The sequence below is a fragment of the Zingiber officinale genome, chromosome 8A (assembly GCF_018446385.1).
Source record: "Zingiber officinale cultivar Zhangliang chromosome 8A, Zo_v1.1, whole genome shotgun sequence".
Lineage (NCBI taxonomy): Eukaryota > Viridiplantae > Streptophyta > Magnoliopsida > Zingiberales > Zingiberaceae > Zingiber > Zingiber officinale.
In genome coordinates this window covers 5591560-5609947 of record NC_056000.1, presented here as the reverse complement: position 1 = coordinate 5609947, position 18388 = coordinate 5591560, and the positions used below count along the sequence as shown (strand labels likewise).

The 18388-nt window shown below is 34.7% G+C and overlaps 1 protein-coding gene across 2 annotated transcripts; it reads right to left on the bottom strand.

Moving 5' to 3' along the window:
• Positions 1–932: 932 nt before the first annotated feature.
• On the bottom strand, positions 933–16869 carry LOC122012095 (mediator of RNA polymerase II transcription subunit 15a-like). 2 transcript variants are annotated; one of them, XM_042568543.1, is made up of 11 exons: positions 16565–16869; positions 14425–14536; positions 13843–13957; positions 8068–9279; positions 7082–7149; positions 6196–6270; positions 4681–6084; positions 2318–2662; positions 1655–1846; positions 1476–1564; positions 933–1392 (listed from the first exon to the last, which is right to left on the bottom strand). In XM_042568543.1, exons 1-11 carry the CDS (start codon positions 16672–16674, stop codon positions 1188–1190), a joined length of 3927 nt encoding a protein of 1308 aa, XP_042424477.1. In that variant the 5' UTR covers positions 16675–16869; the 3' UTR covers positions 933–1187. The 2 variants fall into 2 exon arrangements, with proteins under 2 accessions (XP_042424477.1, XP_042424478.1); XM_042568544.1 differs by having other exon boundaries at positions 933–1389.
• Positions 16870–18388: the final 1519 nt, after the last annotated feature.

The window sequence follows — 18388 nt, the reverse complement described above, 5'->3', positions numbered from 1 at the left end:
AATATGTTCAATTGGATAGAAAATATACTTTGATTCTAATTAAATATATCTGATTTTAAACTTTTTATTTAAAAGAATAAGGAAAATTAGATAAATAAATAAAGTTTATAAGTGGGAAATGAGAATAATTTTTTTTATATAGGAACTAAGAAGGAAGTTAAATTTACTATTAAAAAGTTTAGGGATAATTTACCCTTAAAAAATTATATTAAAATTAATTAGAAAAAGGAATTTATAAAGACTATGAAGGGCCTCCTAACTTTGTCAGGAACAAACGGGAAAGAGGGCCAGGACAATACAGGTGGGATCCTGGTCTTGTCTGTCTTGATCAGTTGGATCATTGAACCCTTTCAATCAGTACAATAATCAAGATCTGATCCGCTAAAAATGGATCAGAAGATCTCTAGTCAGGACAACAATACAATGAATAATCAAGAGATGTAATATTTAATGTGATACACTAAAAGATTTTTCCTCGTACTTAAAATGCTGTCCGTAAATATTAGCAGTCTGAATAAATCGTTATAAATACTTCGTAATTGATGCTGATGGTCAATAAAAATTTTTTATATTGATATCATCTCAAAATTAATCAATTCTAAGAACTAGATACCAATATCAACTAAAAAAACAGAGAGGGAGGAGCAACGTGAGGAAAGGGAGAGGATTTCAAAACGAAAAACCAGTTCAACTCAGAACAGGCTCGTTCTAGCCCGGTGCAACACCAAATCAGAGTGAAAAAAAAACAGTTCCTGCAACTTTGATAAAAAAAAAAACAAACACGATGCCAGACATAGCTTAATGATTAACCTGCTTCAGCAATGACTGCAACCTTGAGAAGAAGCACAAGCTGAGAAATGTGCCCATATGGAAATCTAAACAGCATGTGGCAGTTTTTCCAGGCAGAGCAGTCGAACTCATTACATCGGGCAAGCATCAACATATTAAACTTCCTCTAACAGAGGGGTTGCAGGTATAGTCACAAAATATATAATTGTTGCAACCTTCCTTCTAGTGACAAATATGGATTACCACCGGAACCAGATAAAATTATCCAAAACTTTCTGTATGACTATCCAAGTTTTTCACACAGCTAGATGCGGTACACTTTCAACTAAAGGCTTGAAGCTAATTCTAATAATAAATTAAATCAATATCCTCTACACTGCAACATTAAACATTGTGGATCAAGCACCTACGCAGTTTTCCCAGGCACCATGTCTTGAGCTAAAAGTCCCTCCCCCAGTCTGTTGAGCATACTCAGTAATCACCCTTTGAGCACATGCATCCCATGTCTTTACCATTTCTCCTAGCGACATTGGTTGTGACAGACTGCGAAGATAAATGACAAATCTTGACCTAGTCTTCACAGAAAGATCGTCGGATTCCCTACTTTTTAAAATAAAAACAAAAATGTCAGTTTGATGCTTTTAACTCTATTTGACTTTGCATTGACCTACAGAAAAATGTCATACCTTTGCTCGTCTGAAACCTTGTCCAAAAGAACAGGGGAAGATTTTGGATAATTAGAGGGAACGAATAACCTCAGAGGTAGAATTGGACCCTGGACAACCAAAGCGCAAAAAAAAGTAAGAACAGATGAAAACTGAAAGTAGCTCAGAGCTATATGATATGTTTCTGATGTTGAACTGACCATATCTTCTTTGGCAAATTGAGACTTCAAATCTGGACATAGAGCCACAGCATTGAAGAAACACTTCACTATTGTTCCTTCGCCTTCTGATGCAGCAGAAATTGAATCAGTACCCTCTTCACTAATGTTAACCACTGTAACAATGAGCCACTGGTTTATCTCCCTTATCTCTTCAATTAAGGCATGATTTACCTGCAATTGCACAGTGTTATGATCTAATAGAATTAATAATTGCCCAAACAACATGTAGAGAAAAATCATGGCTACATACTGCAACATGAGCAGAAGACTGAGGTGAGAAGGAAATTATTAAAACAATAGAGGATGAAAATAACAATTTCAGATGTCATGCATTTCTCTCAGAAGTATCAGTTTAAGATTCTACGCTTTTCTGAAAAGACAGATTTCTATTAGGGTATAATCAATGATCGAACAAAGAGAAGTAGCACTAGTTTCCAAAGTTTTTGATGAGCACAAAATAGGAAAAGAGAACTGAAAAGAAATTTAAGAAAATTCTGGAATAATAAATCCCATGTAATATAGAAATATCAAGCCTCCAAGAAAAACAACACTGAAGAACTGAATGGATAGTAAATGTAAAAAATAATAATAAAAACTTGTAGAAGAATTCACTTGCAAAAAAGTAATTGAACAGTCTCCCACCTCAAATTTTTGTTGCTTAGCACACGATGTGGCAGTAGACTCTAGTTCAGATGTATCAAGACCATATGATTGCTTAAGGCTATCATTTTTGCTTCCAGCAGATGAAATATTATTCAAAGGAATGGAACTTATATCACGCTTTATTCTTTTTGTTGGCCCACTTCCATCTTGAGACATGAAGCTTCTGGCTTGTAAACGGCATTTTGTCATTGCAACCAAATCCTCACCAACCGCAGCTCTAGAACCATTTCCTGGTGCAGAACTTGCTATCCTGTCTATCATGCTAACTACAGAATGAATATCACGAACAGCTGAGCTCCAAGCCTCGGGCGTTAACGATTGCATCTGAAATATTTTGTTGATTATATTGTCAACACGGTAAACTTAAGAGAAAATTGTTTTTATTCATGTATACAAGAGGGTGATGAAATAAACATGCCTACTAATTATTGTTATACTTGAACCAATATATTATATCCAAACTCCAAAGAGAATCAGACTTTCACTACAACATACATAGGAAACCCCTAAAAGATAAGAGGTAGAAGAATCATAGCAAGTATCAGAACCTCTTACATTACAAGCAATTCACTTTCAATTTATTTTACTCTAGACATTCAATTAAGAGTAAGCTTCTTATCCACTGTCATAGGAAAGGACTTGTAAATTGGAACATTAAGATTAGTCAATTTCATTTTCTGTATTGTTCAATCAAACTGACCATCCAGCTACTAATCCATAAAGAAAAGGTAGGTACCAACCCAGGATTCACAATTGTCAAGACTCAAGGTTGTGTAAGATCCAGAGGCCATAAAATAATTATATTGGTATTTACAATGATGCTAATATAGTCTAGTACATTCAGCATCATATGATAGGAATTCACCAAACATAGACAAAGCATCATTTCTCCATGGCAGTCACCAATTCAATTCTTATCCAGCACTTTAATGATAAATCCCAAACAAAAATTTGGATATATGCCAAATCAAATCTATAAAAGTTGCAATCCATCAAAACATAAAGAGGTAGGCCAAACAGGTTGTGATATCTAAGGAAGATGACAATAGTTGTAATTTGCAGAAGGTAGCCAGTGGCCAGCTTATGACAGAGATGGCTAGAGAAGAAGGTACTAGGATGTAGGCCAAGAGGAAAATAGTAAGAAAAACAGACCCACCAGGGGAAGATGAGTAACACAGCAGAAAACCAGAGATTTAGAATATTGTGCACCATGGAGAAAAAAATGACGACCTTAAAGAATATTAAACCATATTCTACATGCTCAAAAGAATGAACTAGGAACTATAACAAATATTAATAAACACTTAGGTGCATTTGGTCCTCTAGAATGGAATGAAATAGAATCATAATGAGATTAGAAATGGAATAAAATGACATGAAAAAGGGAATAATTTTATTCAATACTACTATTTGGTTGTAATAATGGAATGTTATAAAGAGTGGACCTATTTATTATATGGTCGAGCCATCTTGTTTATCCAATTTTTCCAGACAATATGGCTTACATGGTATGTCTAAATTGTTCAATGCACCCAATTTATTGTCTTTTTGACACATCTGACTTGGTTGATCCACCCAACATGCTTAGTTCAATCAGTTCGCTTGCCATGTGCAACCTGTACAGTTCGAAGGTTTGATTGGCGTGATTGATCATATTGGTCTAACCGACATGACTAGCACCACGGCCTACTGGCCCATACGGCATGCTTGCCTTGATCAACCCACCCAGTCCATCAGCCTGCTCAGAACTGACTAGTCCAACCATCTTATCTAGCCTATCCAATCCATTCATTTTATTTATCTTCATTATAGTTTTTAAATGATAATTTGGTCATTTAAATGATGCTAACCCCACCTAGTGGGATAAGGCTTGGTTGTTGCTGTATAGTTTTTAAATGATAATTTGGTCAATAACCATTATATTTGATAAAGGTGAAATGGATCTTTCCGCCTCTTAAAAGTGTAGAATGGAATGAGTCATTTGTTGTAATCAATCATTCTGTCTCAAATTTTTCATCCAAGAAATGGAATAGAGTCATAGGGGGAATGAAGCATTCTTATTCCATTCCCTTCCACTCTTAGCAGATGCAACCTTATATTTCATGAAATCAATAATTGGCCTGATTATGACTCTGCTACTCTAGCAAGAGAAATGATTATTGAGATATACAGTTTCCTAGAGCTACTGATGGCATTTCCTTGAATAACTCCTAGCAGAAAAAATGTATAAAGAATAAAGCATAAGCTTCAATTATCATGGGCATGGTGATATAACATATGCTATTAAACTCACGTTATGTGGAAAATCATGTAACTGAACAAGATGATGATAGTTTACTAACCAATTCTATTAAACGTTTAAGAGGCCTTTCTGGGGTACTTGCTTTCCCAGGAACTAAATTCAGACCAGTAGTCTGATTACCATCTGGACATGAAAATTCTGCCAGCAAAGGTGAAGCTGATATTCCAGGTGTAGCAACAGCAAGAGATTGAGATTGAGGTGCTATAGCTGTTTGTTGATGTCCAACATGTCCCACATTAGGTAATGGTGTGAAGCTAGAAAGTTGTTTCTCAGATTCACATGGGATTGGGGAGGGGTCTATAGGAGTGGATGGAGATGGAACAAAAGGTGAGTTAGCTGACTGTAAAGGTGTTCCAGATTTTATTTGAGATGATAGCTGACAATGCTGGTCAATTTGAGAAGAATTATGAGAAGCCTGGGGAGATGATGCTTGAAAATTTTGAGGTGATGAAATTGGGACAGTGGCACCTGGTTTCACTTGATAATAGCTGTGTCTTTGACCAGTTGAGTAATGTTGCTGATAATGTCCTAGCTTAATACCAGGTGCTTGTCTCAACCTCAAGTCATTGACTTCATTTGATTGGTGGAGCTGTTGTATTCGGTGCAATGGCATCTGTGAGGTTTGCTGTTGCTTTTGTTGTTGCTGTTGCAACTGTTGCTGCAGAGGTTGTTGGGCTTGAAGTAGTTGCTGCTTTTGTTGTTGCTGCAGCAAATGTTGTTGCATATGACGATGTTGTAATTGTTGCTTTAGTTGAGGATTTGACATCAGATGCTGCTGCTCCTGCTTGAAATGTTGTTGTTGCATTACATTAGAACTTGGTTGCTGGGCAATTGCATTGTTGTGCGATGAATTCATTGAGGCATTTGGCATAATATTAGCATTGGTTTGTTGAGCAATGGAACTCTGGGCAGATACCAGACCACCTTGTTGCATGGGAGCAATTGCTCCCTGCTGTAATGAACTAAAAGAATTTCCTTGTACTGGATCAACTGTAGATCCAGTCGGTAATGCATTTGAGATATTCTGTTGAGATGTAACACCAAATTGTGCTGATAATGGCACAGAACCATGTTGCACGCCTTGCACAGCAGGTGCCTGCGTTGAATTCGAAGAACTTTGAATATTATTTTGCTGATTTGTATAGTTGTCATGTTGTTGCAGTTGAGAAATTTGAGTTTGTTGTTGCTGTTGCACTAATTGAGAGTGGCTACTGGGACGCTGAAATTGTTGCTGTCCATGTGGCTGTGAAGGGATACCTTTTTTCTTATTTGAAGCTAGAATATTTAGAATTTGCTTCTCATATATAGGAATTTTGTCCTTGAGACTTGGATGGATATTGGCCTTTGGTGACTTCAATACTTGCAATATGCACTCTAACATCTTCTTAAAATCATTCATTTTCTGAAATTGTTCTGCTGCCTTTGCAGATGGCAGAACATCATTCTGAAACTCAACATATAAGACAAACAACAAGGACAACAAATAAGTTGGATTCATTTGCGTGATTGCAATGAAAGTAGGAGCAAGTCTGTCCAGAAACAACTGGATAATTACCTGCTGTAACTTCAGAGAAACCCATTGGTAAAATTCATTCAGGTCAGCAAAGTAGAGATCTTTCATGGACTTGACCTACCACAAATGAAGAATATGTTAGTTTCATCCAACAGTCAATTAATAAATTCTTTCATTAGTAAGATAGATACATGCAGATATTAATGGAAGCATGTGTAGCTATGTAGGTGTGTGTGCATTAGTGATGGCATTGCCAAAATACAAAGTAATTGTGTAAATAGCAAGCATATAATAGGACTTAAGAAAGCCAATCCAAAGAAATCAAATCTTGATGGAATATTTGGAGCACTTAAGATGTTAAAAATAAAACTTAGCTTCTTACATGCCATATATCACAATTCACAACTGTTAGGGGTTATTTAATAAAAATTTAATGGCACCAACCAGATCTTAGTAAACCTCACCAGGGTAGTAAAAAAGGTCATTAATATTTACTCAATTTTTATCAACAAACAAGATGTTAAAAAAAATCAATTTATCAAAAAAGCATATATCAGGATTCACAAGTGATAGGGATTATTTAATAAAAACAATCTGTCAATCAGATGTAGATAAAGCGTATGGGTAGTAAAAAAAAGGTCATGGATAATTTTAAAATTTCCAAGCTCCATATCGCTTGATAAATAAAGATCTCATAACTAGTTACTTGACAACTATCTTGTGACTTCCAGGTGCATATACATTGCTGCTGGTGAATTTGCTATTACAATTTTACAATCAAACTTCTTGAAGGAAAAAGAAAAAGAAACTAGATGTAACAAGACATCTTCAACTACAAATAAGCCTACCATAATAAACGAACTCAATAATAATAGATAAATTTAAGAACAAAAAGCACAGAAGAAAAAAAACAACATTTGTTACAAACCTTTTGGTAGATCTCCTCCTGCAAATCAACTGCAACAATTCCTGTTGGTGCTATGGAATCCAGTGTAGCTGTAAAAATGAGGGAAAAGCAGAAGATCAGCAACCATTAAGATTACTCTTTAGATACATGCACAGAAGAACCAACTATCCAAAAAATATATAGCAAACGGATTATAAAAACCAGAATGGCAATCCATTGTAATGAAGAGCATCACAAGTCTCCTGAAGGGACTACCATTACCTTTTCCTACTACCTGGGATGTTCCATCCAAGTAAGCTTACTACCTCACTAAGCAGTTCAGTGCCAGGACTGTTAGGGTATTCCAGTTAGTAGTATCAATCACCAACTAGTTATTTCGATGGGTGTCCCCACGTAATGGAACAATGTCAGTACATATGGTGCAACCATGCAAAAGTTTATTCAGCATATAGGGATCAAAATGGAATCAAAAGTTTTCACATCTTACCATGGTGTCACCAACAGTTTTTATTGATTGGAGATTGAGAAACAAGGAAAATGATAAGGCTGAAAATCAATATAAGCATCCATTGCTAGGAGTTCATTAGCTTAGTCAAGTTGGCCAAGCAATACCAAACGGATTAAATCTAGCCAAAAGTTCCCCTTAGGCTAGGTGCTTGCATTTGTTGTCAGTCTAACCAATCCAATAATTTGAGAATAAAGGAAAACTCAAAAGTTCTAAATGATTAGATTAGGTTACAGGTTCTACACATAATCTAGTCCATCAAAGAATAGAGATTTTGTCATAGTAGCTTTCCAAGTCATATCAGGTAAGTAAAACACTAATGATAACCTGCCCATCCAATTGCATCAACTCAAATATCCTAAGAAAATTAAGACACTACCCATTTGAAGGGAAAAATGAGAAAAATATTTGATGAGACATTTACGGACTTAGGAACTTAATACATATCAAGGCATTCACTAATTTTAAGGAAAAACGTGAAATAGAAAATGTACAAACTTACAACTAGATGACACCTCCTGAAGCCCCATTTGTGATTGAACAAACTGCTTTTGGTGCTCCATTGCATTCTGGGGAAGTATGGAACCTGAAGCTGGAACTCTTTGTTGCATATCTCTCTGCAATGAACCAATATGTTGCTGTACTAACTGCTGTTGATGTGGTGCAGTCTGCGATTGAATATGAGAAATCTGTTGTTGCTGCAATGATTGATTTTGGGGTTGACCTTGTGCTTGTAGCATTGCCAAAGGTGCCTGCTGGTTTTGCTGCTGCTGTACAACTGTCTTAGCTTGTTGAAGCACATGCATAGGGCGCTGATGCGGCTGCAAATTTGAGACGTTAGATAATGATTCAAGCATTTGTTGTTGCTGTTGTTGTTGCTGCTGCTGCAGAGAAAACCCTGAAATGTTAGTTTGAGTGCCTAACATCTGTTGCTGGTGTAAAGGCATTGACTGTTGATTCAACAAATGCTTAGACTGTTGCATGCTTAATAGATTATTCTGTTGAGTTGGTAGCCTCTGTGGTTGTTGCATATCAGTGCCACTTGTTTGTTGACCGACCAGCTGGGACTGTTGAACATTTGATATATTTGATTGTTGGCACATTGACTGCTGGTGCTGATGCATAGCTAAGTTAGAGTGTTGAGAAGCTGAAGTTTGATGGTGTTGCAACGGTGTTTGTTGAAGCATGTTAGACTGTGATTGTTGTTGTTGTCTGGAAACTGATTGAGGCTGTTGCTGAAGCAAGGATGTGCCAGATTGTTGAACTGAACTCATGGAATTTTGGGATAAGCCAGACTGTACAATTGACTGTATTGCTCCAGGTTGTGTTTGCTGAATGCTGGAATGGCCCGACTGAAGATTAGATGTTACTGCTATAAATGGCTGTTGAGAAGATTGCAGCTGCGTTGTTTGTTGCAGCAGAGCTTGCTGCTGAACATGTGATTGTGGGAGTGTCGATTGCTGAAGTTTCTGTTTCAGTAATTGTGGTTGAAACTGCTGCTGTTGGTATAGAAGTTGGTTTTGGGATTGATGCTGCTGCTGGGAAATCATTTGTTGTTGTTGCTGCCTTCCCTGCATTTGTCTTTGCGCAGTTGAATATATATTTGTTGCTGCAGCTTGCCCCAATGAGTTGGTGACAGAATTCTGTGATATGCTAGTCATGTTCTGTATGCTAGATGGCTGGCTCACACTGGATATAGTAGACTGACTGGGACCTATAATGGATAGCAATGCAGAAGACGGGTTAGAAGTACTTTGTGATGCAATTGAAGAGTGATGTTGTGTGTTCTGGTATAAAGGTTGCTGCCTTGTTGATGGTGGATTCATTGTAGTAACAGATTGAAAAACATAGACAAAAAAAATGAGCAACGGCAAGACACCAGGGTTCTGATGAGAGACTATAGTACCATGTTCCATACATGCACTGACGCCTCAACTAGTTAAGTGCAGAGTAAAATAAAACAAGCTCTAGTATTAATTTCCATAACACAAGGAATGCAAGTCACAGCTGGCAACACATAAACTTCATCATCACAAGTCTTGTGCCCTTGGACAAGACTGCTAATGCATGCCATATGGAAAACAATGTTGATGGTTGGAAGTAAATTCTGTTGTTTGTGCTTGACAAGAAATATCTTCAAGTACAGGGGAATATAAAACATAAAAAGAAATGGTAAACTCAAGACCAAAAAATTGAGAAATGTCATAATGAAAGTTGTTCAGAGTGTTGAGTTGTTAGGTTACTAGAAGAGTGGATTTAGTTTCACATTGTTAATCTTGGTTTATAATTATTTCTTGCATCCTGTATAATAAAAGTGCTGTGTCTCCTGAATGAACAAAATATTCAATTCTCTACACTTAACATGGTATCATAGTCTCCTTATCAGGGTAAAGATTTTAAAAGAATGATTCTTAGGCCACTGCCACCATCACCAAGGCAGACACCATCATTGCTAGACCGAACAACAACAACCACACACACATATATAGTTCTTCTACCTCCCCACAATCAATGTATTTCTCTTTCCTGTTTGTGGTTTCTCTCACTGCAGTCCCACTGCATCTGTGGTCCTCTTTACTTTTCAAGGTCTCTTTTGCCATCTTCTTACTGCTCGCTCCCAATCCCAATTTGCATGAGATGAGTTATTATCTTCATCAATGCCTACAGCATTCTTAGCCCCTGCACAAACTATATCTCTTGTGTTATGGGCTATGTCATCCACCAACAACTAAGGTGATTCTCTACTGCTCAAGACTGTAGTTGCTACTGGTGATTCCTGTCAAACCCTGTTGGTGATCAAGGCCTTCACAGGCAACCAGGACAATGCCACTAACGAACTTGCTAACTTCACCTCACCAGCATGTATAGAGCATATGTGAATCACCTTTCTAGATGGGTATTTTAGATTTAATATTATGTCTAACATTAACGAACTTGCCAACTCTGTCATGGCAGGTCCTAAGCCCGTGTAAAAAGGAGGGTTACGCTAGATTGCCAACCAGCATTAAAACTAAGGTAAATATTCAATGAATTGATTAATTAAACTATTGTGCTAATGCTAAATTGTTACTCGGAAGGAACGCATTGCAGGATCCGACTGTAACATCTCAGCAAGAACCGCTACATCTCCAGAACTCAGATATAGTTCTAAATATGCAAGAGTTCGCGTTGCAAGGTCCAACTATAACGTATCGATAAGGACCGCTACATCTCCATGAGAACTTGAATGTCATGTTAAATAGGCAAGAATTCTCACACCATAGATTGGATAAGAACAAATATTATAGAAAAACTAATAGTCTAAAATTTGGAACATGGTACTAAATCAATGGAGGTAGTTCATGCGATGATTAGGAGAAGAATTAGTATTTTGTGTATACAAGAGATAAAAAGGGTAGACGAGAATGCAAAGATGATAAAGAATTTAAATTTTAAGTTATGGTACATAAAAGAGAGTATAACAAGAAATGAAATGAGTATTGTTATAGATAGTTCGTTAAAAGATGAAGTAAGAGTAGTTAGAAAATGGGATAGAATTATAGCTCTCAAGATAGTACTGACGAAAGAAACAATAAACATAATTAGCATATATGCACCTCAAGTAGATTAGATAAAGCTACCAAATCAAGGTTTTGAGACTACTTAGATGAAGTATTACAAACTCTTCCGCCGAATGAAATGATTTTAATAGAAGGCAATCTAAGCATGTCAGAGTGAATAATGAGGAATATGAGAGGTTATATGGAATTATGGGTTTGAAACGAGAAATAAAGAAGGAAAAGTTTATTTAGATTTTACAATAGCATATGACCTTATATTAGCTAATATATTTTTTAAGAAAAGACAAGCACACTTGGTCACATTCAAAAGTGGAAATAATAAATCACAAATTGATTTTTATATAATTAGAAAGAGGGATAGAAAGATTTGTAAAGATTACAAGGTCACCTAATATAATGTTGGATATATGAATCAAGCATAGTATTGATAGAAGAAAATATATACGACTCCTACAATTAAGTAGTGGAAATTAAAGGATGAAAAGTAAAACATATTTAAGAAGAAGGTAGGAGTACCAACATTAGATGAAATTAGTATTGATAGAAGAAAATATATACGACTCCTACAATTAAGTAGTGGAAATTAAAGGATGAAAAGTAAAACATATTTAAGAAGAAGGTAGGAGTACCAACATTAGATGAAATATACGATGACTCTAATACGACATGAGATAAGAAGTAATCAAAGTTGAAAATAGCAGTGTTGTAAATTACGGCGGTGGCGGAGCAGTCAATGACCGTCTACCGCCTTAACCGCCTAGGTGATTGAATATTCTTTACATTTTTTTATACATAATATTATAAATAATCATTATTCTTTATAATATTTACTTTTAATAAAAATATATTAATTAAAAATTAATTATTTAATCTAAATATTTAAAACTAAAAAATTACCATTATATATATATATATATATATATATATACATATATTTTATTAAGTTTTAATTAAGTCTATTTAAATTATCCCAATCATAGTTAGGAGTTGACTAAAATTATTAACATAAAGTAATTTAATTAAACCCTAACTTACAACTTACTCGCGTACTCTGTTTTCGGGCGACAAGTTTGACACATCGTCAGGACCACGCGACGAGTTCGGGCACGCCATTGGCATGAGCAACGTGTCGAGACCTATTTTTTGGACCGAGCGACAGTTCCAGGGCCATCGCCAGCCCGGACCACGTGTCCAAGCTTGCGCGATGCATCCGGACGCATCGCAGGCCCGCACGCCACGTCTGGGCTCGCACGATGCATTCGAACTCATCGTCGGGTCTAAGCCATGCATCCGGACGTGTCTCGATGGCGAAACGATAACAGCGGCAACTACAAGAGTGGCGGTGGCGGAAGACGGTGAATTACCGCCTAAAGCACTTCCTCAGCCTGAGGCAGTGCGGTTGATGTCCACCTCCCGCATAGGCGACGCCTAGGCGGCCGCCTTAACGTTTAGAACACTGGAAAATAGTAGCTAAGAGGATACTCAGTGAGTCAAAAGGAATGCTCCTAAGGAATCTTGGGGGTGGAATGATAAAGTATAAGAGAAATGGAAGAAAAAACAAACAACTTATAAGGAATTATATATTTGTAAGAACGAGAAAAACTTTAAAAATATACAATAACTAAGAAAGAGGCTAAAAAAGTAATAAATGAAGTAAAGAATAAAACTTTTAAACAATTATATTGAAAATTGGATACAAAATAAGGAGAAAGAGATATTTATAAAATAGCTAAAGTAAGAGAAAGAAATATAAAAGATCTTATCCAAATAAAATGTATTAAAGATGAATGCAATAGGATACTAGTAAATGATGGAGAAATAAAAGAGCAATAGAAAAGGTATTTTCATTCGCTTTTCAATGAAGATTTAAGTGACCAATTTAACTTAAGTAATTTAAGTAAGTCAAATAAGTGTAAAAATTTTAATTTTTATCATATTATTCAAACTTTAGAAGTAGAACAAGCTTTAAATAGGATGCACAATGAAAAAGTCATTGGACCAAATGATATTCCGATAGAGGTATGGAAGAGTATAGGAAAATAAGGCATTGAATGACTTACAAAATTATTTAACACAAAATTGAATACGAAAAAATGTCTAATCCGAGTAAGTACTCTAGTTCCCTTATATAAAAACAAGGGAAATGTACAAAATTGTGCAAACCAGAGGAAAATTAAACTAATAAGTCATACTATGAAACTTTGGGAAAGAGTAATAGAAAAAAAATTAAGGAGACCACGATAACCAAAAATCAATTTGAGTTCATGCCTTGAAGCTGACAAGAAGTTATACATCTTCTTTGATAACTAATTAAAAAGTATCAAGAGCAAAAACAAGATTTACATATGGTATTATTTAAAAAAACTTATGATAGAGTATAAGAGAAATTATATCGAGAATTCTAGAAAAGATTGGTGTTAGCGTAACATATATTAAACTAATTAAGGACATGGAGACTTCAGACTGATTAACTAAAGTATTTCTAATAAATATAGGATTACATCAAGGATCAACTCTCTAAGTCCCTACCTTTTTACACTAATTATGGACGAACTCAATGGACACATTCAAGGCACAATACGAGTGTATGTTGTTTGCCTATTTAAACAGTAAGTGGGGGGGGGAATTAAGATTGTAGATTTCTGGCAAAAATTATTCACATACATATGAACGAACCGCCTAACTTAGATGTAAGTGAAAACTTCAACAGGACATACCTTGATCTACATGATTTTGGTTAATAGAATGGTTAATTTGTCCAGATCCTCCAGGATGCTGAGGCTTTTTCTCCATTGACAACATTTTTTGAGAAATCCTTTTCAAATAATCAGACTGAGAAATTATAGTGTTAGAGGAACACATCAGAAATTTAACAAAATATAGGTAAAAAAAGAAAGAATGTGTACTGAAATAAAAATAATAGTTTAGAAACCTAAGTAATCATCCAAAAAGATCATAGTAAAATAACACTATGCAGTTCAATCATCAAGCCTACAAGTTATGAGCACTATGAAGTTCATTATGAAGGATAAATTTCTAAGAAAGAGAATATTCAGTTACTTGAGGATACAAAAAAGAAAAAAAACAACCAACTCCGCTACCATAATGAGCGATACTATGAAAAACTGTTGCTATATTTGATTCATTGATACTAAGAACTTTCATGAGGTAAGACTGTTCATTTTCATCAGACATAACAATAAAACAAAAGTTAAGCATGAACCTAGCAGAGAGTAAAAGCACCCTAGTACAAATAAGGCCAAGATAACTGAGTAAATAAACAAGATAACAAGATTTACCTGATCTGCAGCTGCAGTATATATCTTATCCTCAAACCGAATAGCAATTTTCTGAAGTTCATTTAGACCATTAGAATCAGAGATTGGAAGATGCCTCTTCAAAGTGTCCATTCTAAAATATAAATTATTCAAGAATTAATATACAGAAATTATGGGGCAACAAAGATTCAACAAACAATAGAATAATAGATAATTGATAGATGAATGACAACTAGCAACTGAGCAGTGAAAAGAGAGATGTTATGATGAATGACAATTAGCATCTGAGAAATAAATAAGAGAGAAGATTTGGTCCAAATGCACATACTACGAACATTTTAAAAATTAAAATCCTAAAAGGCAATGATCCAAGAAATAACCAAATGTAAAAAAGCCAGCATATAGTAGGTCTAGCTATTTAAAGACAATACAAGTTTGATTTTAAATATTTAATAAATATAATTGTACTAAATATTGATGAAGATGGTTATATCGCTTAACAAACACATAGAAAATCTAGAAACATTAGAAGAGATCAGGAAAAAAAGGTACAAGCAACCACCTAGATCAGATCTTTTAATTACTAGGTGAAGTGATTGCTTCCCATTTGGGACTAGACAGCCACCAATACTTCCTTTTAGAACTATGGTCAATCATAAAGTTTGGATTAAAATATAATTCTACTTTACGCATATTAGTTATAGAGTAAGTTGGCATATTCCAAATACATTTCTTCTTTAATCAAGTGAGCTTCCAATAGTGTATATCTTTTTCTAGACTGAATTACTTAAGAATACAATGTACAATTTTAGGAATCCTCAAATCCCAACTCTTAGGTTTGAGGTATATAATGTTAAATCAGATACAAGTAATACAATTCACAGAGAGACCACGATAGAAGTATAATAGTGACATCAAATCCAAGTACTTCTGATACTAACCACGAAGTCAATTCCTCAATAAAGTTAAGCTAAGAGATAAACATATATAGGAGAAAGAACAAAGCACTGTAATTTATTAATGTCGAATATAAAGTTCTTGGCAGGTGAATAGCAAGCTCCTGACAGAAAGGAACAAATTCTGTGACCACCCATGTCTTGTAGACAATAATGTCAATTAAGCAAGAATTAAACAAGTACTCCAAAGCCAGTTTCCTTTTTTTAGTAATTTCAATGCAAGTACTTCATCCTACTTATAAGAATCTTAGGTCATATATTTGAAGAAAAAAAGAAATTAAAAAAAATGGACAAAATACGGGCAACGAAATCCAGCATCATTCCACCAGCATAATTTCCCAAACAAGAGGAAGAACAGAGCATAGGATTATTAGTGTCGAAGTGCAAAGTTCTAGTTGAACTAGATCACAAAAATAACCCATATCCAAGAATTCAACACCCTATGATATTTCAAATAATAGACAAGGTAGAATGACCAGGGTTAGGGGCAACACGACTTTATAATCAATATAAAAGGGAAAACAATGTTGTCAACGCTCCCTTATTCCCAAACATTTGATGCCTTTCCTTCTTATATGGACTAATAAGAAACCAGACATACGAGGTGCTTTTCAAATTCATCATCCATATCATAGAAATTCCATTTTTTTCCTTCCATTAATTTTATTTTGTATCAGGATATTTTCGATAAAATCACTAATCAAAGAAAGTATCACTGCAGAAAATAAAAAAAAATAAAACTCTTCGTCCATAAGAACACCATATCCCATCAATCTAAAACTCTCGTAGAATAAAAAATATAGCTTCCCAGTGAGGAGAACTTTGTGACTATTTATTTCATCAGCAACTTAATCACGAGGGAAGCATGAAGTCATTTACAGGAAATCATAACATTGGGAATCTTTTAGCACGAGACATCGTTCTTCTGAAAAAAAAAATGAAAATTTGATTCTTAAAGAAGAATATCGTTAAATAAATATCCAGAAATAGAAGTAGAGAAACTAGTTAACAAAGAAACGATAACACTTGCCAGAAAAAGAACAGAAATTGATAGGAACCATACGTAAACACCCAAATCGAATAATAATTCAATTGTCAAATATCGAACAATGCAATCAGTAAATATAAGGAATTACTCACGCGAATGATCCAATGACCTTAAAAGGAGTAATATTTAAAGGGAGGTATTAGGGCGTCGCACATACATCTTATTGACGATTCTCTGCCGCGCCTCGGGATGGAGCTGGGTCTTCCAGTCACCAGATCTCCCATCTGGCATCTCCCCCTGAGTCGACCTCCAACTGTTCGCCTCCATCCAACCGATCTAGCCTTGTGAACCAAAAAGATTCCAATCAATCTAACCTTGTGGACCAAAAAGATGTGACGCTCACAGAAAATAGAGCAAAGGAGAATCGGACGTGAGATAGAGGAGACAATGGATAGGAAGTGGAGGAGGAAGGGTTCGGGAAGGATGAGCGGAAGGGTTCAGGGAGGACAAACAAACAGGCAAGAGAGGTTTATTTATAGATGTTCTCCGTCCGAATCACGGAACGGACTCGGGGACATATATAATAATTAATATATTTCGTGATTTTCGAAATTACTTATAAAATTTTAACTTTACTTTCTAATATTTACATATTTTTATAATAACGATAAATTTGAAAATATTATCATTTTACTATTATAATAAAATCTTACCATTTACGATAGATTTAGGTATTATCTTCCCAAAGTTATATTTACCATATTATCGTTCCCTCAGATAATTTAATATTATTTTTTGAAAAAGATAAGCGTAACAATTTATAAGTTTTAAAGCGTTTTAACGTTCGTACTTATTTGTGATCAAAATCTTTATTAAAACCGATGAAATTTTCCGTTAATTCAAAATTTTAAATAAAATCTTGATTATTTTGAATTCTTCAATTGGATTTTGATTTTTAAATTTAAATTTCGATTAAATTAAATCTATCACTTCGAAATCTCGACTGTACTATCAATCAATTAGTATTTCCAAAAATTAATAATCGTCCGTGATTTACCTTCTCCGTGTTAGTCTTGAGAAAGATATAGACCCTTAAAAATAATTAATTAATTCAATAATCGAATAAATTAATTAATTTTTTATCAATTTAATTAATTTATTTATTTAATAAAATTTGATCGATCTAATTTATTAAAGAATAATAATTTATTCAATTTAATAGATTCTATTTTTAATCAATTGTTCAGCCATATCTATTTTGTTTCAAAAATAGAAAACAAAATTGAAACAGCCTTCCATTTGGAATTTGAGTTCTCCAATCATTGAATCAAAAACAATTTAAGACTTCAAAACTTTCTAATTCAAAATAATTTAATGAATAAATTTTTTAAGCCCATGTTATTTATTAGAGCATCCATATTAAACAATTAATAGTATGTTATAACGTTTATGGGGTGTTAAAACCAATGTACGCAGGTGTTATAACGTTCATAGGCCGATCAAAACATGGAACTCATTCAATAAAATAAACGCGTTGGACGTTTTTTAATATATCTTTTATATCTCCGGCTGAAAGTGAACTATTTACTCCGATTTTTATTTCAGAGACTCAATTATCTAATCATGAATCTCTAATTAAACTCGTAAATTTTAAAAAGGCGGATTTCGACATTACGGATAGAAGAAAGTAGTCAACATGGAGTAAGGTTGAAAACGAGATTTTAACAAGATCGTTTGTTACTGTCAGTAATGATCCAATCATCGACAATGATCAGAAGGTAGATGGTTTCTAGAGACGTATTGCAAGCTACTATAATGAGAATCGTCCTCCAAGTACACCCAATAGAATTGCTAGTGTCATATGATCACACTAGTACAATATCATACAAAAAAAGAATATATCACTTCAACGTAAATTACAATAGGTTTATAGTACGTATCATAGCGGCCACAGTGATGAGGACATATTAAGGCTTGCGTATGAAAAATATTACAAGGAAAATAACGACATTATATTTAATCTCGAGCATGTATGGAAAAT